A 26,954-nucleotide genomic window follows, 5' to 3' on the forward strand; every position below is an offset into this window, starting at 1 on the left:
TTTTTATTTATTTTCAATTTCCATAGACAAGAAATTTGCATAATTTACAATTTTCAAATAAATTCTACCCTTTTTTCACGATCTTGAGATTTGGCCATTTCGTATAAACGTTGGCAGCGTCTGGCAGTCTCCTGTGAACGTGATAAGCTCGAAATCAACCGCATCGTCATCATCTTCGTCGTGGTGGCGGTGGCGACCGCCACTACTGCTGCTGGCAGAGAGTCCAATCGGCATGGCCAACTGGTCGCCGTCGTCGTCGTCGTCGTTGGAGCAGTGGAATTACAGCAACTCTAATCTCTCGACAATTGTGGGCGCACACAGCGCGCAGGCGCAGCGAAATCATGCGAAGAGGAAATGAAATCGCACAACTGCAACTGCAACTGGCAACTGGCAGATGTGGGACCCTGCGCCGGCGCGGTGCTGCGACGGGTGGACAACCAGAGACCCCAAGCAGTCTGCGAGGCCTTCCTTAATGTTTCAGTGTTTGTGACTCTCTGTTTGCTGTTGCCATGTAGAGTCCGGGTCCTGGTCGTGTCTGGCTTCTAACTTTGGGAGAATTCCTTTAAATGGTTTTTTTGTGCGGCTGCTGCTCAAATGAATCATCCCAGCCGAGCCGAGCCGCGCCGAGCTGAGCTGAGCTCCTCCCTGCTGTGGCGTCGAGTGCTGACACAGCCAGAGACCTGCACAAGATGTGTGAATTTTTTGTTTTTTTTTTTAATGTTGACTTGCCCCAGAGACTCGAGCTGCCACATCGACTCGATCTGTGGCGAAAGGAGTGAAAATTTATTGAGCTGTGGGCGCGCATTATTCATGCTGCACTGCACCAGCAAACGGTTTGGAGGTGGGGGGTAGCAAAAAGCGAACGGGCTCTAAGCCAACCAACCAGCGTGTTCCCGAGTCTTGGCACCAAAAACTAGGCGACACTAGTCGCCGCGCGCTGTTGCTTGGGGACTTGGTCGCCGTCAGTTTGGGTTAACAGGTTAATGTTGTCCACCGGTCTAAAAAGCTAAGCTAAAAAAAATATATATATATATATAAAGAACTATGCGCTATTGTTTCACATGAGCAGCCCGAGACCAGGCCACTTATCGCCTGTCAAATGTAATCGATGATATTGTTGTTGCTGCGGCTGCTGCTGCTGCTCCTAATGATGACGAAAGTTGCCGTTGTTGCTGCTGCTGCTGCTGCGGCTGCTGCTGCTGATATCTGCATCTAATCATCTCACTGTTTTACACTTGCCAAAGGTGTTGCACGCTTATCACCTGGCCCAGGTAATTACAACAGAAATGTTGTCGAAAACAATAATTCGTTTGGCTTAATTTCTGAGAAAATGTTATTTATGCCTGCGGCAGGGCAGGGCTGGCTGTTGGGGATACGAGCTGCATGCTTGTGGCGCGTTTATCGTGTTGCATCAATAAATTGCCCAGTCGAGCAGCAGCAGAAGCAGCAAGAGCAGGAGCAGGAGCTACAGCAATCGCAGGTCTCAACATTTCATAATATTTACAATAAACATGCAACTGCTGAACAAGAAGGATTCTGGCCATGCGAGTTGGCAGCAACAACAATTGTTGTTGCACAGTTGCTGGCAACATTTAGCGCATCATGTTGCGTGAAATTTGACACTTTAGCCATGTTGTTGCCGTTGGTTTTGTTGTTGTTGCTTTGACTGCTGCTGCTGCTGCTGCTGCTGCTGCTCTTAGCGATGACGACACAGTCAAACTGCCAGACACACGGGCAACACATTTGAGTTTTGTCTTGTTGCTGCTGTCTCTGCTGCTGCTGTGTCTGTTGCTTATTTATGTGCGTCAGGTTTTTGCAGGCATGCGACGGTACAGTAAAAACTGGCTTTGGGCGCTACCGAATTTATGTGCCTTTGTCATATTTGCTGGCGGCCTTATAACAATAATACACAAATATGGCCAATGCGTTGTCAACAGCTGCAGGCTCCAGCTAAAGACTGGCACACACTGTGTCTCTCATTGCATGCTGGATGCTGTATGCTGCATGCTGCATGCTGCTGCCCCATGCAAAAACGCACACAATCAAGCGACAAATTGATCGCACTCTGAGATAGGCAAACTCCCAGCAACATGCTGATGGTCTGCTTAGGCCTACAAGGCAATGGCCCAGGGACAGCGGCCAACAGCGGACAACTGGACAACGAAACTAATATCTGTGCAATTGCCAATGCCAATTTTCCTATTTAATATGCCACGAATTGACATGGCCGTTGCCATTAACCATTTGATATGGGCAACAGAGACCACAGAGAGCCAGAGTTTTAGGTTTTGTGGTGCGCGCAACATGGGAACATGCTGTCACATTAAAACGGCCAATTGGCATTGGGCCTTAATTTAATCAAATTAGCTGAGAAATGAAATTGTTTATGGCGCCAGTTTGTTCAGTTCAGTTAATCGAAATCTAAAACAAATTATGAGAGAGCACAAATTGCAAATTGCAATTGCAAATTGCCGACTGCAATATGCTCGGCCATGGGCCAAAGGCAAATGCAATTTAAATAATTAATAACGCACACACAATTTAATTTCATTAGGATAATTCTAATTAGAAAGTGGAGCTGCAGTAGCTGCAAGTTGTTGCTGTTGTTGTTGTTGCTGTTGTTGTTGTTGTTGTTGTTGCCCTATCGCCTGTGTCCAATCGCTGCCTACAAAAGCCCAATTTTCGTTTGAGTGTATGTGTGTGCATGTGTTTAAGCTGAAATTTAATTGAAATTGTGGCTGTCATTGTAAAATTAATGAATAGACAAGCAGCACACATACACACACACACGCACACACTCTGCTGCACACTCATAGAAAAGCAATTACATTTAACAGCTGCCTGGGCAACTGCATTGATGAGCTTTGGCTCTGATGCAAGTCTGATAAATAGTCATGCACATATATACTATATACCAGATATATATATATATATGGTATATTATGTAATGGCTTTGCAGATAATAACGCAACATGGACACTGGCTAATTAAATTGGTTTGCGGACGAGGCGTCGGTGTTGAACTGTGCTATATTAAAATCCATTTAAATCTAACAAATGTATCGATATTCTTTTGGACCAATGGCCACAGTGTCCTATCATAGTTAATCATCTAAAGAAGCATTTTGTTTGTTTGCCTGTAACTGTATGTGTGTGCTTGTGTACTTGTGTGTGTGTTGGTGTGCGTGGCCGTTTTCTGTGTGTCGCCATTGTTGGCCATACATTTCCAATCAGATAAACCTGCAGCCCAAACGCACGAGCGCACAAACCATGGCCATGGCAGAGACAAGAGGAAGAGCAACAGCAGCAGCAGCAGAAGCAGCAGCAGCACCAACAGCAGAGGAGCAGACAGTAGCAGGCGGGGTGGCAGGCAGAGGCAGACGGTAGGAGGCAAAGGCCCAATGTTATCGGAACGCTGTTGCCACTGCCACTAATTAGTTAATGCATGACCAAATAATTGTTGCCATCGCTGCTTTTGTTCGCCACTATTTATATAAATGTATATACCTATACATATACATATTATATATAAGTATTAACATAGCTATGCGTAGTTCTATATTACATAAGCCCATATTATATGACGCACTAAGTGCCTTCTACAGTTGAACGGGCTAATTTGAATTCTATCTCATGTTGAAAATTATATTAAAGCTAGAATGAAGAAAAGTACTCAGTTTTCTGTAAAGTACCGAATATTCAAAACTATATTTTTGCCGTTAGGTTTATGACATCGTATTTGATATAGATGTCCGATGCTGTTAATCCAAGTGATTCGATCCATCTGGCTTTGACATATGTTATGCCTGCGGCAAATTGACGGATACCAAATTCATTTATTTTTAATAGATAAATACAAGAAAGAAAGTCTTACTTCGTCGTATCGCAAGTCCTTGTAGACATACATCCGACTTAGGGTTAGGCTTAAGAAACTCAAAATTGCTGAATTTTGGTGTTGATATCTTGAAAAGAAAAAAAAATATATATATATATATAATTTTCGTACAAAAACTTATTTTTCGAGTTATTCTTCGTATATACATATATATGATCTAGGCGTGAGATATTGATTGGACTTGCTCATTTTTATAAACTATGCAAGTAGAGTATAGTTACACTGTTGTGTAGCTTACAGCGTATTAAGATTGAGGGGTATTTACAATGATGGTTGTGGACATAGTCTAATAATCTCAAGGACTTAAATAGTTCGCCTAGTTGTTAGGTCGCAGAAGTGTATCTTTGGAAGCGCCTCTCTGTAATTGGGCTAGCCAGGATCCTGGCGACAGCGTTTTGATGCTGCAGCAGTTTGGCGGTGTAGCGGCTGCTTAAGAAATGTATCTGATCTCTGACCCTTGTTAGGCGAAACTTCATCGTAGGGCTGACCTATGCCAAATTTGGCGAAGATATCTTAAGAACTTAAGCTCCGACCAATGGTTAAGATTTTGCTCGTATGTAAGGGGCATAAGGGAAGTTTGGTCAAGATGACCTTATTTGATGACCAAACAAGTTATTTAAACAAGATCTTAATTTTCGACCGATCATTCCGATGTCAGCTATATGATACGACGAGAGCTTGTATTTTTATATCGACTCGGCTATAGCTACTGATCAAGAATAGATATACTTTAGAGCTTTGAGATGTCTCCTTAAGTGCGTTAAATATATCTTGTCCTAATTATAATATCCTGCTAGAGTATAAGCCTCTTTTTCAAATAGTTTTATTATGCTTTGTTGAAATTGGCAAATATTGCAACTGAATGGAGAAATATTAAACTCTATGTTGGCCCAAAACCTCTATTTTCCAAACCAAAGTGTCGGATATTGTGATGAGATATTATAACATAAAAACTACTTTAATTCCTGATTTTCATCATTGAGGTGAAATTGTCAAGAATCCTTTATGACGTAATAACAAATAGGATATGTAAACAATAAGAATTTCTAAAGTTTAAGGTAAAATTAAACCATGCTTTGATTATAGTTCAGAAAATATTAAAATTCTTATGTAGAGAAAAGCGCACAGTTCATAACTTAAATTTTTCTTTAATTGAATGCTGAAGCATTTCTATAAAAAGATTATATTAAATATTACTAAAAAATTAAAAAGATTGTGTCTTTTCAAAAAGTCCTAAAACCTATTGAAAAACGTTACTATTTTTTTTTCCTTTTTATCATAATGAGATTTTATTAAAGAACTTTTCGGAGGTTGCTTACAAGATTTTCAATACATATTTCAATCTAGTCAGTTATATTGATATAGTTGTCAGGAAGAGGATTGTGTTTTGTTGATTAGCATAAGCCGTTCAGCCTATTAGCTATAGAAACGCCCCGATCGCAGAGACTACAACAAATATATGTCGCTAGTCATGAACCAGTCAGAACCAATCGAACTAATCGAGCTGCTAGCACATGTCCCCAGCTATCTATTAGATAATCATAAAGGCCCTACGTTTGTTCTATTCCTGTGCGTTTGACCTGGCCTAAACACTAATTAGCTAATGCATGCCCAAATATTTGTGACTGCCGCTGCTGCTACTTTGTTCAGCTAGCCATTGATTTATGCTGCCATATTGTATTTTAGGCTGGTTTATGTTTTGGTTATGGTCAGCTGCGTGTGGCATGTAGCGTTTCCCAGGCACAGCACATATGAATATGCGGCCCACCAGGGCTTATCGCAGATGCTGATTAACTGATTTATATATGGCCAGTCATTTGTAATGCATTGATCGCCGCGTTCAAGTTCTGCGACTGTCCATAGCTGATGGAGAACAGTTCAACTAATGTCATAGTTTTATTTGTGATTATTTCAAGTTAATTGCGCACACCCCACAAAAAAAAAGTACCGAATAACAATGTAATTATATAACAATTATGGGCGTGGTCAGGTAGAAACATTGACACATGCGAACTTGAATGCAATTAGACAAATGAGGGTCGCCCCCAAATGGGACTCACAGGGAGCTCATGTGATGCTGTGCAATTTCTCCGACATGGATCTGCACAATATGGCGACTATATAAACGATTGTTGTTGTTGTTGTGCTTGGCTGCATTTAACGTGCATTTAATTGTCGGCTCAATTACACTGCCCAAAAGATGCACTCGCCGTGATAGGCTAGGTATTTGTATATATTGTTATTATTTCATTAAATAGATGCTTGATGAGCCTTGCGTGTGGCTGCAAAAAAAAAGCGAAAATGAAAAATTGGCACAAGGTGCAACGGAAGCGGATGCCCGTTGACAATTAATGGAATTAGCCAATGCACATTGATATGTGGCTTTAAGCACATACAAATTCGCTTAGCTGGATGCCGACTTTATGGCCGCCAGACACGCGTTGGCCATTAATTAGCGCCATGCCCATAAAACCAGGGGGCAGTCTAGTTTTTAACTACTCATAAACTGAGCGAAGGTACTTTACATACCTATGCTTATTTGCAGTTGATGTGCGCTTTATGACCAGCCGGCGCACTCGTAAAACAAAAGACTTAGGTAACGAACTTTGGCGGCTAATGCTTGAATGTGTTTCTACTGTGCTTGTGCTGTCTGTTGGCTGGTGTTGCCGTTGTCGTACCAATAAATTAACATGCCATTTCACGCCTCAATACAAGCAACTGCGTCTCCAGCTCATAACTCATGCGTTCAATATACAACAAATGCCGCATAACAAATGACCAACTGGGCCAAAAGACGTTAGAACTTCGGCGTTGGCCAACACCTCGGCGGCGGCAGAGACGACCAAGACGGCAAAGACGGCGCACGTTTTGTATTGAAGACGCATCGAAATTTAAAGAGCAATTCATAAGCATAAATGGGCATTATAAATACATTGCTTCCACACAATTGTCTGTCTGCACAATTGTGCGCCTCGGCTGATTTCGATTTCGATTTGTGTCCAATCATCTGGCCGCAATTAATCAATCTTGGCCGTCAGTTACCGTTCTACAGTTTCACTAACACAATTAGAGGCAACTCGCTTTTTTTTTTTTCATAAATTATTTTATTTATTTTTTGTTGTTTGCTTGTTTTTGTTTGTAGTTTTTTTTTTTGTATTTTTATATATTTTTTTCTGATTTTTGTATATCTTTTCTGGTGGCCTTTAAATTTAAATAAACGTATGTTTTTTTTTTTATATATTCAACTATCAATATGGCCAATTACAATACATTTATCGCATATGCTTACAACATATATATCTGTAGCTCTAGAAGTAAGTATACATATACATATTACATATTCTTTTTATCCATTTTGTTTTTGTTTTTGTTTTGTTTTACCTCACACGCACATAAATTAAGTTTAACACTAAATTTGTAGTATATGTACACAGAACTTAAGCGGTTATTTAAAGTTTTATAAATACTTTAGTTTCTTTTTTTTTTGCTAAAATTATACAAAAATTGCTAACAAATGTTTTTTTTTAAGTTTTGTTTATGTTTATCGGTTTTTTTTCTCATATTTTACAAATTGCCTTTAACATTGAATTGATTTAAATGTATTTTATGTTTATTTTTAAGACTTAGCCATAAACATTGAACATTTATATGTACATATAGTATGGGCTTGTGTGTATATGTATGTGTGTATGTATGCCTTATAGTACATACACTGTCCTACCATTTGACTTCATTTTGTTTTTTCTTCCATCTCTTTGCCTTGCTATTAGGTTAAGTATGTGTTATTAAAAGTTAATTTTACATTTATTAAATTGTTTAAATTTATGTTTTTTCTTTTTGTTTATCACGTCTGTTTGTTTAATGTCTAATAATTTAACTAATTTACAGTTTAAAGTATTTTGCAATTTACAATTGCATTGCGTAATAGGACAAACATTTTGCAGTTGCTTTATACTAAACAGTTTTTCCGTTTTTATGCGTGTTTTTTTTTACTTTGTTTTTGTTTTTTTTATTTTTGGACGTGCATTTAATGAATTAATATTAATGCTTAGTTATCGTTAGTTTCTGTGTGCTTGTTGTTGCTTTTGTTGCTGCTCTTGTTTTCAGTTAGAGATATACATACATATATACATATTAATATTTATGAAATTCCGTTTGTCGGGCTTTTGTTTTTATTTAATTTGTATTTTTTTAATAATTTTATTTTGTATATTTTTGCTGATTTTATGGCAGTTCATAAAGCACAATTAAATACGCCGAAATTGCGTCAAGAAATTAAATTAATTAAGCGAAAAATAAAACAATGAATACACACAATCACACACACACACACATACACATACACACACATACACACACACAAACGATCGCAATAAAAATAATATGTGCGGCCCTTTAATTAATTTTAATGGGCTTTGTTTTAGCTGCTGGCCGACAACGACGAAAACTTAAATAATTAAAAATTGCACGCAATGTTTACAATTAGGAATAGCCAGCACTTGACCAGCGAGCACACCGCCCGCACTTCCCGCAAAGATAAGCTAGGAGATCTCCAGATGTGGCTCCTGCCTGCTTGAAGGTTCTGACGCGCTGCTCCTGCTCCTGTTTCTGCTGCTGCTGTTGCTTGTGCTCTGGTCAAATGGCTGCGAAGGGAGAGTCCTCAGTTTGGCATTGTGTTTGTTTGGAAATCAAGTCAGTTTACAAATCGGCGCTGCTCTAGCTGAACAAGTTGTTGTTCAAATTGTTCCCGCTCCATCACGTGTAGTCAGTGCGCCAGGTGCCCTGCAATTGTAGAGAGGGGGAAGAGTGGGGGAGCACCCAAAATGGAGACTTTAATAAACATTGCGCTACGCTCTCGCTCTCTCTCTCTCTCTCTCTGTCTCTCTTTCGCTGTCTTGCTCTTATACAGCTCGTCTCTTATACGACGCGTACTCACCATCGAGCTGAGACCCAAGTGATAGGGCTGAGAGTGTGGCACAACGCCGCCGCCCAGTGAACCCGCCGTGGAGAAGCCACCCTGGAGTCCACCGGAGGCGCCCAATGCGCCCATGCCGCCGGTATACCAGCTGCCGTGCATATGCGCATGTGCCGGATGCAACCCGCTGGAAAGGTGTCCATGTTGCGCTGGAATGGAAACAAAAGGCGATATATGCTTAGCATGGCATTGGACACGCTGGCTCATTGTTGCTTACCCATGGAGGCCGAGAAGCCGCCGCCAAAGCCCTTGGACGGATCAAGCGGCTTGAAATCGCCCATGCCCAGATGTCCGCCAATTGGCAGACAGCCGCCACCCAGGCCCTTCTTCTTCTTTGACTTGGAGCTGAGCTTGCGATTACGCGTTTGTATGCCCTCCTTTTTCATGGTAAGTGGACGATTGACCTGCAACAAGAGGAACAAACACATATGAGGCAGCTGTTTAGTGGGTGTGTTGCAAATAGGCGGCAAAAAAAAAATCAATAAACTGTGTCTGCTGCTGCTGCTGCTGCCCAGCGGCAACTAAAATGGGTCAAATTTATGCAAATTCATGGCGCGGCCCTTTTTGGCCGGAAATGCCGCTAACTGCACACGCTGTCTGTTGCAACGCACTGTGCGGCACACAACTGTGTGGCAGCAGCAGGAGCAGCAGTCGGGAACCGGGAAGTGAAAATGAAGTATTACAAGCATTTCTACACGATCAGATAAGCGACATTTGCGAATGCGATTAGTTGGCGCTGATAGCAAACGTCGCGCTGCCAGAGGGGCGAGACGCAAACGAAGCTACTTTTTATACCCTGTTTTTTTCGCTCTTCAGTGTTTTTTTTTGTTGTTGTTGTGTGTATGAGTCCATTGTTGGGGCTGCCTGCCTGCCGCTTCATATGCAATTTCCTATCACTTGCGAACATCTAAGCGGCAACAACAGCGCCTCATTGCGCTACAATTACAATATTGAGTTACCCATTCGCCGAGGCTGCGTTGACGACAAAGAAAAGTTACATTTTCTCTAAATAATAAGGTATATATATATATATATAGTAGCTAGCAGTAGTTGCACTTAATGGAGAGTGGAGTGTGGAGTGTGCAGTCCGGGACTACCTGGGCGTGAATTACGACATTGTTTGTGGCCCTTTTTCTGTTGCTTGTTGCCCCGAAATTGTTAAATTGCCGGGCAATTGTTTGTGTGAGCCGCTTGACGAAAGATTTTTAAAGGCGGAGGGTTGAATTGTGTAATGCAGCGAAAACAACGGCAAACAAGAGCAAAATGTATCAGTTACAGTGGGCACACAGAGGGATGGCTGTAGGGAGGGGGGTTAGGGGCGAGGGATGCTGCTGCTGAATTGGACGATCGGTAATTGATAGTCTCTCTGGTCTGTGCCGCCTCCCTAGCGTTTAGCGCAAATTGTGGCAATTAGCAGCTTAGCAGCAGCTGCTCAAAAGCTTTAATTGATATGCAGCAGCAGTGGCAGCAGCAGTGGCAGCCGCGGCGATTAAACAAAGCATAAAGTTGTTAATGCGCTGGGGCGCACAGGCCTAGCTCATTAAGGAATTCAGCAGAAACTCCAGCCGCAGAGCAGCGCTGATTTTTATGCATAAAATCTTAATCGAGCGTGCGAACGAGCGTTTTGCGTTTGGGGCATGCAACATGGGGGCAACACGCGCCGCTGCAGCTCACTTGCAATCTGACAGGCTGCCAAAGACAGCCAAGTGGGTGGGCTGCATGTAAAAAGGGGCGAGTCGCACAGAGCTGTTGCCTGTTCTTGGCAAATTGGCTGAAACGGCGCCAGGCGCATGTCTCTAACGCTGCCGCAGTTAGCTGTTGCAGCTGCAGCTGTGACACAACAGGATATTCAACAGCAAGCGCACAGCAGGAGCTGATAAACAGTTAAACAGGCTGTGCAACAGGACGCGTGCTTGGGCGACGGTAAGTGTCTGATTTTTGGTCTTAATTAGCGCACTTTTCCAGCGAACTGTGTGAAGACACGCGCAACGACAATCACGGAGAGAGAGAGAGAGGGGTGGATTGCACTAAATGCAGTCAACATTTCCATAAAATGTGCCAATCACATGGCCAGATCGCTCAGCCAAGAGGCCCACACAGGCTGACGACGACGACGTCGACGATGGCGGCCAAATGACAAACGAATTGAATTGAAATGAACTGCTAGAGCTAGGCAGCAGCAGCAGCAACAACAACATCAACAAAAACAACAACAACCATAGCACTGAACACTGAGCAATGCAAAAAGCGCGCTGATTGGCATCTTATCAAGATGGGACACTGTCCAATTGAAAGAAAATTTTTGCAAAATAAATTTCGCCGCTATGAATGCGCAGGCTCATGTGTGTATGTTTGTGTGTAGGCCATTAGCTGGCAAACACACACACAGACACACTCACACAGACATACACGCTCTCGCGCCACCCAAAGCGTGCACATTTCTATATATTTTTCCTTTTTGGCGCATTGCTCATACGCCACGTTGCAAGCGGTCGCCGCTTTTAGTGTTAACATGCCTGCACATCAGATTAGATTTATATGGAGCATATATGCACAATGTATATGGCTTGTGCTGCACTTGCTTTGATATATGGTATATATGCCACACTCCGACTTCGCGCAATTAAAACATTTCGCCACCGCCAATTGCCGATTGCCATCGAAATCGAACTGCAGTTTCAACGGTTGCAGCTGCCACACAAAAATAAAAGCCCCCCACCGCAAAATTAATTAGCTTGCGGTCACACAGGTGGCCCATCAATTTTGGGCAGCCCACACTGACATGTAAATGTGCTAAAAGTTCAAGTGATTTCTCTCAAAGTTTTGCCGCATTCACCGAAACTCATTAAAAGCACACTGGCGGGCATTACAAAATAAAAAAAAAACAAGGGTATAAAATAAAAAACTTAAAAAACAAGTAAGGAATCAAGGAAACAAAGCAGAGTTGTCTAATGTTGCGAGTCTGACTAGGCAATGCCCTGTAACTACAGCTTCATATTAAAATTTTGTATCACAAAATTACCTACATTTTGATAAGTTTGATATAAGCAACTGAAGACTACATACTCTATCATAAGTAGCTCTGTTTCTTAAGCAGCTATGCTGTTTTCTAAATTAAGAATGCGTACTTTGTACAGAGCCAAAGAGCCTTATAATATCTTGAAACTGATGTTTTGCTGTTTAAAGAAGAGTTATCCATCTCAAGATTTAAGCAGGGTATATCAAAATGAATAATTATAGAGTTTTCGTTGATACCAAAGGTCTCCTTAGAAATTCATAATGATCTTATATGCCTATATCATGAATCTATAACGTATATTTTAGAAAGTTTTAGCTGTTCCTACAGTATATCATAATTGATTTCTAGGGAATACAAACGAACATATACTTTTTAGAACCTGAGCTATAGCAAAAGTATTGCCAAGCTACCCAAAAACTATGATGTATAGAACCTACGAGCTTTCATAAATCTAGAATATATACTCTGCCTAAAGTTACCTGAAAAGGACTACCCGGAAGTATAACACCTCATAGAATATAAAATATATTTAAATTTATATTTAAAGCAACAATAGACTGTCTCTGTTTTGAAAGACTCGCTCTACATTGTTATTAATAATATGAAATGTAAAAATTTTCTTTATTCTAATATATTTTATAGTCCCACCTTTGTCAATCTTTCTGCCAGCTACAAGCTTAAGCGCATATAATACCCTATAAGCCAGTTTTTTTTTAGAGGGTATCGCATATCCTAAGCGCTAACGTTTATGTGCCGTCGTGGCTAATGAATATTTAATAAGCCAGAAGTTGGTCAAAACAACCCTCTGAAGCGGGGGGGCAACAGGGACGTCGGCCAGCCCCTCAGGGCGCGAAAATGTTATTAAATCTAGTTTCCACATGGCTCGACAGCGTCTATATCATTGGCTGCATTTCAAGGGGGGAGCACAGAGGGGTGTAGTCAACTCAGTGAGCCGTAGTCTATTACATAAATTACGCCAATTTCTGGGCGCTCGTCGCCGGTTGCCGTCGCCGTCGCCGTTTGCCGTCGCACGCGTTAGCCATAATAAAATCAAAGCTTATCGCATTTTCACAGCCAAACACCAGACGCTTATCTTGCAACAGCAACAGCAGCAACAACACGAGCAACACGAGCAACAACCACGACGGGCATCTTTAAATAATCATCAACAATTCATCATCGGGGTTGTTGCTGCTGCCGCTGTTGCTGCAACCTGCCACCCTCTTTGGGCGTCTTACAAAAAGGGGGCGTTGGGTGTGTGGTACACTTCATTTTTGTCACTTTTAATCTGTGTGTGTTTCCCGTGCGCTGCTTCCGCTGGAGAGCGCTTGAGTGGCCCGAGCGGCTGTTAAATGTTGCGTTAAATCGCTTAAGCGCTTAACGAGGGTTAAAAGCGAAGCCAAACCGATCACAAATCACAAATCGATGGCCCGCTGGGCCAACCTCTGATTTATAGACAGCTATACACATATACATATATACAGGATTTAACTATAGCTATTTGACTTTCTACTTACATTGTGCAGCTTGTAGTACAATCCGCAGGCATTGCACACGGGCTCGCCGCTGGCATTGCGCCGCCAAAGGGTTGTGGTTGTGGTCTTGCAATTGGCGCAGGATGTGCCCGCCCGCTTGGCCGCGCTCTGCAGCGACTGTAGTGTCTGCAAAAAGAAGGAAAAAATTAGAATTTGATTAGTTTAGCTTGGTTAGCTTGGTTATGCGCTTGACTGCAGTCGAATTTTTCTCTCGTTTTTTTATTATTGATCATTCAGGCAGCAGTCGAGCTTTAACAAAATAATTGAATAACTAACATTAGTCGAGGAACCCAACATTTTATTATATATTGCCCGACTAGGTGATACCCTGAATCTAGCGACAAGCTTCTTTATGCAGTCCGGTGTTTGAAGTCCGATTTCTATGAAATTCGCAAGGCTTAAATGTGGCTTAGAAGAGTGTTCATATAGCAAAGCGTGCATGAGTTTTTTCTTTAATCATGGTGGGAACGCCGAAAGGAGCGGGGGCATTAAGAATAATATCCTATACGAAAATCTACATACCAAGTTGTATCTTGCTCTTATAATCTTTGAGATATGCTTAGAAAAAAGTGTCTCAAAATCGATATTTATCGATATTAGGTGAATGGAAGGAGATATCGGAATGGAATGTTTATATCAGAATAGAACAGAAAACTTCAAGTCTCAGGTGCTGATGCAGCGTTATTCTGAATTATTTGGATTCGCCAGATTTAAACACGCTATCTCCAAGTACGGTCTCCTAACTAAATTGTAAATGGCCCGCTTATATCTTAGAACTAGCCTGTGTTTTTACACATTTTAAAGTAAAGAAAATATACTCTTTGGACTTGTCAGGGTGAACTAGTGCATTTCAGCGGGCTTCGAGGAATTTTTTCTGGAACAGTATTCAATTACATTGAGCAACTCTTGTCGCAGCATCAGCAGCTTGAGGCAAGAAAATTGATTATGCTAATGTCACACGCCCACAAATATGTTGGTCGCGCTAATTGAACGGTGCCAAAACTAACGCAGCACACACACACACCCACATACACACGTACACACATACACACATTCACACGCACACACACACAAACACAGATAAACAGGTAAGTGCTTAGTGCTCTGTTCAGGTCCTGTTCTCTGGATTGCAAACAAAGTTGCTCGACACACCAGGCAACAACATTTTTTAAATGGCATGCGGACTCCAAGTTGGGGCCTTTAACAGCAGCATCAATTCATTAAAATGACAATTTTTACAAAACTGCCCAAAAACAACAGCAGCAACAACAACAGCAACAGCAACAACAACAACTGGGGAGCATGTCTGCGCCACGCTTAAATTTCCACGAATTGGCTACAAGAACCGTAGCCCCAAACTCGAGACCGAAAACATTGTCTGCAGTGCCTCGTCGCCGCAGCGAAGAGCCAGAACCGAGAATCGAGAATCAAGAATCGAGAACCCAGAACCAGGCAGCAGGCCCCAAAGTAGTCTTGTGGCCTCGCATCTGGGCTCTGCAGCTACATCCACAGCTACAGCTTCAGCTTTTGGCTTATGTTCATGTTGCTCGTACAGCAACAACAACTACGACAACAACGACAACAACAACAACAACAAGAACAACGCAAACACATTGCAACGCGGCCCTAAACTGGCGTTGATCATGTTTGACTTTGATTTTTAATTGTTGCCTCCTGCCTCTGCGCCCTGCTTGTGGCTCACCTGTTCTGGTTTCGCCTTGCTGCCACGCTGCCATTAACATAAATCAGAGGTCATGCCACAAGACTCTCCCCATCCCAACTGCAGTCGGAGTTGGAGTCGGAGTCCGTTGTCGCAGTCGCGCTGCAACAGTGTCTGCATATTTTTTGGTGGCACTGTTGTTGTGTGTTAACGAGCTTGTAACAATTTCACATACAGACAGCTGCGACTTGCGGCCAAATCGAAATCGAAATGTGCGAGAATTCAAAATTCATTTGCAACGCCTACAAATGCTGGCTCCACCAACAGCTCCAGGTAATTATGTGGCCAGGCCAAAGCGACTTTATATATATATATATATATAAATTAAGTTGTTAACATGACACTGCAACAAAACGCACTAAGCAGGCGAATGCCACAAAATGTTGCAAGTCTCAATTCGTAATCCCTAACCAGGCCAAACTGGTCGCTGTGAGTTGTAGGTGCTAAATTGCAGCATGTTTATTTGGGACTGTTTAAGCAGGCACTGTGTTTAGCTAACAGTGCCACAAAATGTGGCACATAAATCAATGTCAGGCCGGGCGGGTTTTGGCTGTTGCGGGGCAGGGCGCTCGGGGCGGCAGCATCGTATTGACAAACTGTCAAACATTGTCAAAGGGGCGCATTTTAATTGAAATGCAAAAAGCGCAAGCGCCAACACTCAAACAACAGCAACAACAGCAACAATAGCAACAAAAACAAGGCGTACACAAGATGGCGCTTGCGATAAATAATATTATACAAAAGCAGAAGACAATACAGCAAATTCTCATATATATCCATATATACATATGTATTTAGTTATATGCACTTATATATGTGTGTGTGTGTGTGTGTGCGTTTGTCTTGAATCCATAAATTTTAATTTCTCAATGCGCTTAAGCATGACAAAATGCCCCTCTCATACCCTAACCGAGGGTATGACAATTTTGTCGCGAATGTGGCATATGCGACCACATTAAGTGAATATAATCATAAAATAAATTAAAAATAAACTAACTGTATGTATTTAAATTTATTATTGAGCAAAATCAACAGGCCATTCAATAATAGTCCCTTAGTTTTTAAACTTTCCTGATGAAACTTATTAAACATAATTTCTTTCTGAACAGACAAAAAAACTATTTATTTAATTGATGAAAAAGTTGGTACGATCAAAACATCAAAATCATCGGACGCATACCTGATATATCTGTTAAAAGCGGAAAAGTTAGGCTTTTATTTAAAAATCTTTTTTGTTTTTTTAAGATACCTCCAGCAATATAAGTAAGTCAGTTACTGAATACTTAAACAAAAGCTAAAACTAAAGAGCTGCCTGGAATCGTGGAAAAAGAAATTGTTTCCTGACCAACTTTTTAGTTTTTCAAGATATCTGTAGACATACTCAGTAAGTAAGGATTCACTGTGCTCCTCATTTGTTAAACATGTTAAATCGAAATACTATATATACATATGACATAGCTTTCATAGGACTAATTGTTCAAAAAGTAAAATTTGTGCTGTTTTGAATATCTTAAGCTTTTATTTTTGAAAGAGACCGGAAGATATGCATATAAGGGAAATTAAATCATTGATTAGGGGTATCCAATCTAAACTATGTTATGATGTTATTAAGGCGTCTTTCAAAAGTACACATATATGTTAACCCTAAATCAAATTTTGTGAAGCTAATCAAATTTAAGCTACATTGAAAGCTGTGAAAAGTTAAGACAGATTGTATTATTTTTCACCAAATCAACAATTGGTAGCTTCACGCATCGAAGCACTTAATCAAAAAGCTGTCTAAGAAACTAACTGTATGATTATTATGTAGTGCATTGATCATTTGTGTGCAAGAGTATTTAAACTTCGACATGTCAATGATGAATTCCTCATATTATTTTTTTCTTTATTGTTGCCACCTTGCATTGATTTATATGAGTTGCAACGGAGCACAAAATGTCTGCAGTTCACAAAATGGCGGCTGTTTGAATTGTTGCTATTTACTTTTGGGTTTTGAATTTGAATTGTTTATTTTTGAATTGTTTATAAAATGTATGCAAATTATGTTTTCATTTACACAAAGAGGCATTTGAATATTTAATTGAAATTGGGAAAACAAACGCAATAACAAAATGTGCCACGAAAATTGTGTAAAGCAAATGAAAAGCGTTGCCGACAAAAGTAAATGCTTTTGTATATACAAATATATATATGTATATAGCTAGTAGGATGGTGGTGTAGAGGGGGCGGGTTGCGACAGGGTAGTCAAGAGGTGCTGGGTCAGACAGCAGAGCTACAGTTCTATTTATTGCGCAGCTTTTGTGCGCTGGGGATGGCAATGCCCTTTGCCATCTTAGATATCGCACCAAAGACGCAGGCCAAGGAGGTGCTGGCGGGGGGCGTTGGTTGGAGCAGCTAAACAGAGGGAGAAACAGAGAGAGAGAGACAGAGAGTGACTGAGAGGGAAGTGTGGAGGTGGAGGCAGCAGCAGCAGCAGCCGGTTGCCCAGCAAATGTTACGTTTATCTCAGTGTAACATCTTTTACTTGGGGGCACACTCAGGCTGGGTGTGTGTATGAGTATGTGCACTGTATCTGTATCTGTATCTGTAGCTGTATCTGTATCTGTATATGTGTGCATGCTATGTATCTGCAGCTGTATCTGTAGCTGTTTATGTGGCTGTGTGCGTTACCCCACTGCCCACACAGCACAGACATTTTATCAGCTCATTTTTTTTCTGCTTTATTTTATTTTTTTTTTCTGCTTTATCTGACAAAACATTCATTAAATTGTTCGCAGCCAGCGCAAAAAGTCGTTTGCAGTTGCCAACCCTCAGCGCTGAATTGCCCTTTGGGGGTTGTTTTGGAGCAGCCCCCACAAGGCACACACACACACACACACATAGACACACACACACACAAAGAGAAGATGGCAAAAGATAGCGCCCAGATCTCAGGCAGCAGCGCAACGAAAATTTCTATATCTGATGCTGGCTTTGACTTGGGTAACTGTCAGTTGGTGGTTGGGCGCGGGTTTTTTTTTTTTTTTGGGTGGCTACCAGCGCAACGAAATGAAATGAAAAGCCGAGGCATCGAGGCAAGCGCCAACAAAATGTCCGGGCCATAACAGTTACACATATTTACATATATATATTGAGCTATATATATCTTCTTTTTTTTGATCATGTTTTGCAGTGTTTGTAACAGAAATAAAACTTGTGCGACTGTGAAATTTAATTTAAAAATTCAAATTTCGTTTGTGGCAGCACAAAATGGACTAGGCTCGCGTATACTCTATTTTTTCTCCTTTTTTGCCTTTCTTTTTTTTTATATCCTGGACTCATTTCCTTTTTGCCAAACGGATTCGTTGAGCACAGCCACATGCTGTTAGCAGCTTTGGGGCGTGGCAGGGCAGGCTGTTGCTTTGGAATTTTGTGTTGTTTTTTTTTTTCGATATTTATTTCAAGGGTTGCTAGCACAGCTCGTTGATTGGCTTCGTGTTTTTGTAGTATTTTTTTTTAGACACATTTGCCTAATTAATACATCAGCTTGGCTCATTTGCAGGCACGCACAAAGAAAGCGAAAAACTATTGCTAAAAATCACACCTGCTGCTCGGCCAGAAAAATCAATAAAATGTTTTTACTGAACAGGTATAGAAACAACGACAACAACTTCAGCTACGACAAGCTATTAATGTCGCTCATTAATGCTGCTCAATGAATTTTACGAGCCCTTTGGAGCTGTTGTTGTGCTGGCCACAACTTGTCGTCGCATGGAAATTTGTCGCAGACAGCGCCCAAAAGGTTTCAGTCTTGTGCATTTTAAACAGCAGCAACAACAACAATAACAACAACAACAACAGTGACAGCAACATGGTCAAGTCTAGGCAAAAATGGGGGCCCCGCTCCTCCAGCCATGGCCGCGATTTGTGAAGGCATGAAAATCGTCATTAATATTTGTCACTGGACATTGCAACTGCACATATAAATTAAATAGAACCTGGTCCCCTTTTGGCCAGCTGCTGTTACCAAAATGAATGTGCTCTAAACACGCGCTTTTTACAGCATTTCTGACTGTGGGGCTGCGTGCCTGGCCACATTTTCACATATTGTCTGAGCGAAAATAGAAGGGTTAGAAAATGCAACCCTTTCGGGGCGCAGCTCAGCTTTTCGGGCTCAGTGCAAATTATGCCTTTGCATATTAAATAGATTTATGTTATTTTTTTTATTTATTTTTAACCCGTTCGTTTGCCTAAAGCTGAGACCAGGGTCGCCCTAACGAGTGGCAGAACGCAGGCCTTAATCATCTGCGACCCGCGCACAGACTCCACGCTCGTACACACACTCTCTCGCTGTCTCACTTTCTCTCTCTCTCTCTCTCTGACTGCTGCTGCTCGCTGTTTTGTGGCTTGTGTGAGCCTGTTTCATTATATTATTGGCACGCCCAGTTTTGCGGCTGCGGCTGCGCTTCATATCGTTAATTTTTAATTGATCTGCGCTGCGGCACAATGTTGCAGTTCGTCAGCTTGTGCCCCAAGCAGCATCAGCAGCAGCAACAGCAGGACACATGTAGCCCGCTGCTCGCTCCCAGCCTCAGCCACAGCCACAGCCTCGCCCCTTAGCCTCTTGCTGGCCAGTTCAAGTGCATTTTAATGGCATTAGGCTGCCCACTTGATGAAATGAGCGCACTCTTAACAAGATCCTAGCGCCCCACAAAATATAAAAAAGGAGCATAACAAGTGAACATATTGCTCTGGCCTCTGGCCGAGCCACAGCGAAAATGTCCGGGCGACTTAATGCGCTCGATTGCGTATACGCCCCGTTTGCCGAACGTGCATTGAACTTTTACTTTGGCTCAGTTGTTGATGTTGTTAATGTTGTTGCCGTTGTTGCCTTTTGCTTTAGATTTGATACGTTTTGCTGCTGCTGCTGTTGCTGCTGTTGTTGTTGTAGTTTTATCGATCGCTTTGACTTTGACTTTCATTTGGCGCGCATTTTGGTAACTTGATTTATACGTGAAGCGTCTGCGCCTTGCATTTAATTTTTGGCGTAACTGCCTCCAGAATTGTTGCCCCGTTTATTGTTGCTCTTCGCTTGGGTTTTTTAATTCGCGTTATGCGCGAAATTCCCACGCCAAAGGGCTGCCAATTCAATTCGATCCAGTTCTCGTTTCGAGCGTCTATCGCACATATGGCGCACACACAAAACGCTCTCAGCAAAAATGTGTTAATTAGAATTTCGGTTGGTTTTTGTTTTCCTTTTTTTTGAGCTTTTGATAAGCATAGCACACAAGCTACCCCATACTCCCCCGACAACAACAAAAACATGCAAAACTGTCGAGTCAGCATTTGTCAATCACTTGACGCCAGTTAATTTTATTGATGATTCTCGCTCAGCTAGTTGGTTGTTGTTGTTGTGGCACAGTGGGATGCCTAACATTTGAAACACCGATCGGAACACAAGACATGTATAGTTACTTTGTATGGCAACACACCGATGCTCGATTGCTCTGCCCAACACGTTGCGTTAAATAAAAACTATTTGAAATGCTTTTTAAAAAACGTTAAATTTTTTGCTGATTTTTCTGCAATATTTTTGATGAAAATTTGCAAGGCCGAAATTCAATTTTTTTTTATTAATATCTGGTTTTACAGACTTTACGCTTGTAATCTGATTTTATTTAAAAATTATTTATCCAGACAACAACCAAGTTACCAAATCTGTCTTATTTGAAAATCCAAGTTTTTCGCTTAAAAAATTTCTGGGATTCTAAAATATTCCAAATTTTCCCTTCTATATCTCTCTGCCACTTCTTTGTTTAATCCATTTTTTATATATATTTTATTTACAAGTTAATTTCTGAAGGGCTTTTTTTATTAAAATATATCTGCTGCTGCGGGCTGCTTAAGACAAGTCTTTTATGAGAGACCGCATATTTTAACTGTCAGCATATTAAATTATTACCTGCCTTTTTATTATGTATTTAGTTTTCTTCAAATAAATCTATGACTAAGTTAGGGCATTCCAAATTGAAATTGATGTATTTAATGGCCGTTAAATGGCGGCTAATGTAAAGTGTTGTTGTTGTTGTTTTTGGCGTTGAAATACGCCTTTGATAAATAATTAATTAAGCAGCTTTGTGGGCACTTAAATAATACATTTATAAATGATTGTGTCAAGTGTTGATGGGTTTATTGTTACAGCGCCGGCAAACAGCAACAAAAACAGCAACAACTGCAGCCACAAAGCTGCAAATGGCAATTGCAAGTTGTTGTCTTTGCATTCAAATGATATAAGGCAACGTAATAAGCATAAAAATAAAAAATTTTGCAGCGCTTAACAACAATTTATATATATACGAATGAACAGCAACGGCAACAACAACAATAACAAGAACAACAGCCAACGTTTTGTTCAATTTATTGTGTGAAAACTCGCATAAATTAAAAATAAAAACAAAACAAAACAAAACAAAAAAAAACGACTGCGGCATAAATATTATGCAAAATGCAAGCAACGCCCGTGCCCACAACCCTGGGCCTACTCCGCCAGCCCCTCAGGGGCTTGACTAACACATGTCGTTTATATTTATATTTATATTTATATAAGTCACGATTGCGTTGTTGTTGCTGCTGTTCGCTGAGATGCGCCCGGCAGTTGCTGACCTTAACAGCTGTGTTCCTAAGCATTTAACATGCATTTGCAATTAGCCATAGTCAGAATAGCCTTAAAGCCAGCTACGAATGTGACAAATCCATACTGAAGGCTGGCTAGCCAATTGGGGCTTGGCCTGGACTTGCCACAGAGCCTGCGGCAGCGAGTGGCGCACACAACATTTGTGGCCTTATAATTAAATGCAATTATTGAAACGCCAGCGGGCCAAGTGGGCAGCCAAAAAATAAGAAACAACAATGAAAAAGAGCAACAACAACAACTGCAAACATATGTAAGCGAAGGCGACTGAATTGTTGTTGTTGTTGTTGCTGCTGCCGCTGCTGCTTGGTTTGCGGGCTAAAATACATAAATTAAAAATTTGCATTGTTCTGTTTCAGCAAGAACAGCAACAACAAAGCACAATTTTTGCGCTGCTCAAAGTTACGACTTGTTGACTGTTTTCATACAATTCGGAAATTTAATTAAAGGCGGCCGAGCAGACAATGAGATGCGCAAGTCGCAGTTGCCGTCGCAGTCGCAGTTGCAGTGGGGCAGGTGCAGTTGCAGTTGCAGATACCATTGGCCAGTGGCCAGCGTTGTATGCAAAACGCAGAGTCAGAGCAGTCAACACAGTCTTGACCCTCTTGCAAAATCAATACAATTGCCACCCAGCGCGAATTGAAAGCGAGTCTCCAGTCAATTTTGTTGGCAAAACAATTGAATTGCATTTCAGCCGCAGGCGATGTGGCCGGCCCTTCAAAAAGGACATTGATGGGCAGCATCCTGTGGCATCGGGCGACTCGGCCAGCCCGCATACACCAGTCGCTGCCATAAGTCGAGCGTTAGGGCACATAAATATTAATTTGTTGCATATTTTGTCAACGAGAAATCAACAAACACTTCGTGCCACCACAAACAGGCAAACGCAACGTTCGCCTCCAGCTGTGAATTTCTTGGGAATTCCCTGCGTTTGCCCGCGCTGCCACGTCAGTAGTATGTGCTGCTGCTTCTTCTTATTTGATTTGTTTTTTTTTTATCCAATAATGGTTTATTTATGTTAATGTTATGCAATCAAAATGCATACGATTTAAATGCCAATAAAAAATCAACGCGAACAGCTACGAGACGAGACACAAACCCAACTGCAGTTAACAGTTGTTTGTTGTTGTTGCTGTTGTTGTTGTTGCTGCTTATTTTGTTTTTACGCATGTTTAATGGACTAATTTTGTATAGGTTGTATAGGCAGTAAGCTGTCTTGCTTTCTCTTTCACACGCAGTGACAGCGTGTGAGTTCGTTGCTTAAGTCTTTCGTTTGCTGTTCCTGCTGCTGCTGCTGCTGATGTAGCTGGCGCCAGGGCAGACCTTCGGACGGACAGCGTTACATATATTTTCATAGTTTGTTGTTGTTGATGCGTGCGCCCGATAAAAAACGATAATGTGCCTCGGCCAGCGACACAGACAGAGACAAAGAGTGAGAGCGAGAGGGAGAGGGAGAGTGAGAGAGTAGAAGTTGTTTTGTGGCATCTCCAATAACCCACACAAACAACTGGCTGCTGCCTGATTATGTTTTTAGTGCGTTAAGTGATAATGATGATGCGCCTTGATTGTTATCAGCCAAAGCGTTCACTCAGCTCTGCAATCAAGACGCCAGCTAGTCAGAAAAATGATAATTAAATGCATATTCGCATGTGTGTGTGTGTGTGTGTGTCGGAGTGTGCTGCGTTATGTTCCTGGAATTATTATGACATTTGAGAACTTTCACGCTGCTTTTTATGGCTTTTGGCGACAGAAACGTGCGCTGAGATTGATGCGCCAGCAAATTCCCAGGAATACAGTTTATAAATTTATTGATCAATTTGTGGCAATGTGTGGAAGCTGCACGCAGCGGGTGGTTCAGTGGGTGTGGTTGGTCAAGGGGGGGCTGTATTCTGTATTAAACTAGCATTTAAAAATTTTGCTGCAACTTACCAGTCTTCGCTTTGGCTTGATCAGCGGTCGATTCTGTCCGTTCATTTTGTAGTACAGGCCACAGGCATTGCACAGATAATGTCCAGTGCCGTCGCGTCGCCACAGCGGCGTGGAGGTGGCGCCACAGTTCACACACTCGCGACCCTCTGTAAATACACAAAAAACAATGTTTGTTAAGACTCAAATATAATATGTGGTTAAATTTGGCTAAAATTAGAGTTTAGTCTGCAGTGCAGGCAGCAGGCAGCTTGTTGGGCAACAATAACAACAACAACAACAACAACAACAAGAGCAATACAAAGTAGCTGCGGCAACAACAACTCGCTGCGGCACACATTTTTCAGCTGTTTCTCAGTCTTGTTTTTTGCTCTAAGTTAACAAATTTTTTGTAGCTGCTTTTTTCTCTTTGTTGTTTGTTTTTTTTTTTCATTTCTTATTCGCTGGCATAAAACGCATGGAAGCGGAAATGATGGATTCGCTGGCACTGGGCGCTGCAGCGCTGCCTTCCTTGCTGACTCCACACATTTTAATTAAGCAGCGGCCGGTTCTAGTGGCTGCAATCGGCCCCGACTAGCCCCTGCCTTGGCACTAACTGTTTCGCGGCAAACGCAACTCATTTGAATAACTTTAGGCATAATTTGTAAGCGACTTGACTTGACTTGGCTTTGAAAATGAAGTTGCAAATGTAACGCGTTATTAACGTTCGTATATTACAGTTGCCTTTGTCTTTGTATGGCATATTCTGCTCTCGCATTTAATGACGCCACTAAATGGGCTTCATTATATCGTTTGTCTGTCTGTTTGTTGGTTTGCTTGTTTGTTTGTTTGCTTGCTGGCTCGTTCGTTTCAAATTGAAATTTAGTCATAAAAAAACAAATGAGGAAAAAAGAGGAAAACTTGCGGCGCGTTCTGGCTAAAACAGATTTAACGCTACCCACCCAAAAATGAGGCCAAATTGGACTCACATATTTTTGGTGCATTGTAATTAATTAACGTTTGCGCTTTACATGCTCGCATAGGCATAACTTTCATTCCTTTTGGCATGCTGGTTTTTTATTGAATATTAGCTGGTCACACCCAGTGGCTAGCGGCGGCTCATTAAGTGCGTTGTCAACTCGTTGCCTGCCCAAATGCCATTAGAAACATTTTGATGACAGTTTTTCTGTTTTGGCTTTTTAAGAGCCTTACGTGATTTGCTGCTGTTTATACGCGCTTCGACTGCTAGAACCAACGCTCAAGCCCTGCCCCCCTCCTACCAGAGCCTGGCTGCGCAGCAGGACAATCACACGTGTGTCCTGTGTCCCGCTGGCATGCCAAGCATTTTGTTTTTGAGCTTTCAAAGAAATTAAATTAAACGTTCTGCGTGTTTCGTATCCCCCCCCTCGAGACAGCCTTGCGCATTGTCCACTCTAAAGCTGAGCCAGCGCCACCCGCAGCCACCCCGCCCACGCACTCGCCAGGGGCGCGTTAAATAAACAGTTCATTTGTTTTCATTTAATCGCAACTTTACCTTGCTTTTTTTTAGATATATATATGTATATATATTTATATCTGTATATATATTTATCTTTTTTTAGCGCGTGTACTTGATATTTTTTGTGCGTTTCGTTTCGTTTCGTTTTCTTTTTTTTCTTCTTTTCTTGCTGATTTTTGTACGACTTTTTTAATTGCCGCACATTTGGCGCTGGGCGTTATTTGCTTTTCAGTTTCAGTTTTTCTTTATCGTTGAGGCGGGGCAGGGGGAATGCGTAACAAAGGCCCCAAGCCAAATTGCCGCCAATCAAAAAAGTAACACCCACTGTATAAAAATTGCATAAATTATTTGAAAGCCGCTGAAATCGTTTACAGTTATTTGTTTGACTTGACTTTGTTTTTATTTATTTTTTTAGCGTTCTACAAATAGCTTTTAATATTCGCTGTGACAACTTTTATTGAGTTGCTAAAGTTGCAGATCGTGTAGTTGGTTGAGCACTTTATTTGCACAGGTTTCGCATTGAAAGATGGTTTTTTGTTTGTTATTTCTTATTATCACAGTTTATCAAATTGAAGCTGAGATCTTTCGCCATATACCTTTATTTCTTTTCATCAACAGATCAGAGATGTAGACTCTTTAAAATTGCCTAATTCGCTTAGCTTTCATTTGCATTTATTTTTCTGTTAATCAATTCCTTAAATTCCTATTCATTGGGCAATTGCTACTTCTACAAATTCTTTAAAAAATCGTTAAAATTCTCAGTTTCCAATACGATTGGAGCAAATCTTTTGTGTTAATCTTATATCTTTTATCAATTTGTAAAAAATAGACTTATATATCGTGTTGGGCATTTCATATCCAATTGAAATATATAAGGTTTTCTGAATATATCTTCTTGATATCATATCTCTAATTGAAGCAAATGTCATAGTTCCAGAGTCTTGGTTAAATTCTTTTGGCTTCAATTTGAATGTTCCTTCATCTTGTTGAGAAATTTATTTTGTTAACTTTTCTATATCTTCCATTTCGCTTTTAAGAACATATAACTGCATTAACTCGGATAGCTCGAAATATATATTTAAATCTTTTTAATGTATTCAGCATTTTCAAGGGTTTGCCTCCATAGCTCTTCATAACTCTAGTATTTTGTATCTTGTGGTGTCCTTAATATCATCTAGATCTCTCAACATGCTGTCGAACGTGGCCTAAGGATTACTTTATTGCAATTAATACGTTTTTAGGCAATTTTAGCTTTTAACTGTCTTATTAAAACTTTTTAAAGCAAGTTGTGAAACATAATTGTAGAATCTGGAGTTCATTTAAACTACCTGCATACTTGACTGCCTGAGATCAAACTACATTTTCTGTAGATCTATAAAGGTGCATAACCTGTCCTTTGATATCATCTTGATTTAGTATTCCACCTCAATTTCGACTGATTTGACTATTGCCTGATGTCCTTTACCCGTTCAACAGTCGCACACAGTAGCCGTTGAGTGCGGAAAACTTTATGCATTTATTGGCTGTTATAAATCCGAATACAGGTCGAGTGTTTTGCTGGGCTGCCACATTCAGCCCATATTAAGCCATAAAGTGTGGCTTTGTGGCATTGTGAGTGGCTGCTGCTGCTGCTGCTGCTGTTGCTGTGGTTGTTCTTTTTGTTGTTGTTGCTTTTGTTCTAGCACAATTCCAATGAAGTTCGCTGTGGTTTCTCTGTTGCTGCTGCTCCAAGCCACTC

At 41.2% G+C, this 26,954-nt stretch overlaps 1 protein-coding gene across 2 annotated transcripts in view; it reads right to left on the bottom strand.

The window, feature by feature from the left end:
• Positions 1–7,442: 7,442 nt before the first annotated feature.
• The window catches only part of grn (grain), a 41,683-nt gene continuing 22,171 nt past the window's right edge, over positions 7,443–26,954 (bottom strand). For both annotated transcript variants that reach the window (XM_064697108.1, XM_064697107.1), the window contains exons 5-9: positions 23,743–23,888; positions 13,406–13,549; positions 9,087–9,273; positions 8,831–9,018; positions 7,443–8,676 (exon numbers count right to left, since the gene is read on the bottom strand). In XM_064697108.1, coding sequence (XP_064553178.1) covers positions 8,650–8,676; positions 8,831–9,018; positions 9,087–9,273; positions 13,406–13,549; positions 23,743–23,888 — 692 coding nt within the window. In that variant the 3' untranslated portion in view covers positions 7,443–8,649. The remainder of the gene's footprint in view (positions 8,677–8,830; positions 9,019–9,086; positions 9,274–13,405; positions 13,550–23,742; positions 23,889–26,954) is intronic.

The sequence above is a fragment of the Drosophila montana genome, unplaced genomic scaffold (genome assembly GCF_035044405.1).
Source record: "Drosophila montana isolate Dmon_TW-CO22-7 unplaced genomic scaffold, ASM3504440v1 contig_3848_1, whole genome shotgun sequence".
Lineage (NCBI taxonomy): Eukaryota > Metazoa > Arthropoda > Insecta > Diptera > Drosophilidae > Drosophila > Drosophila montana.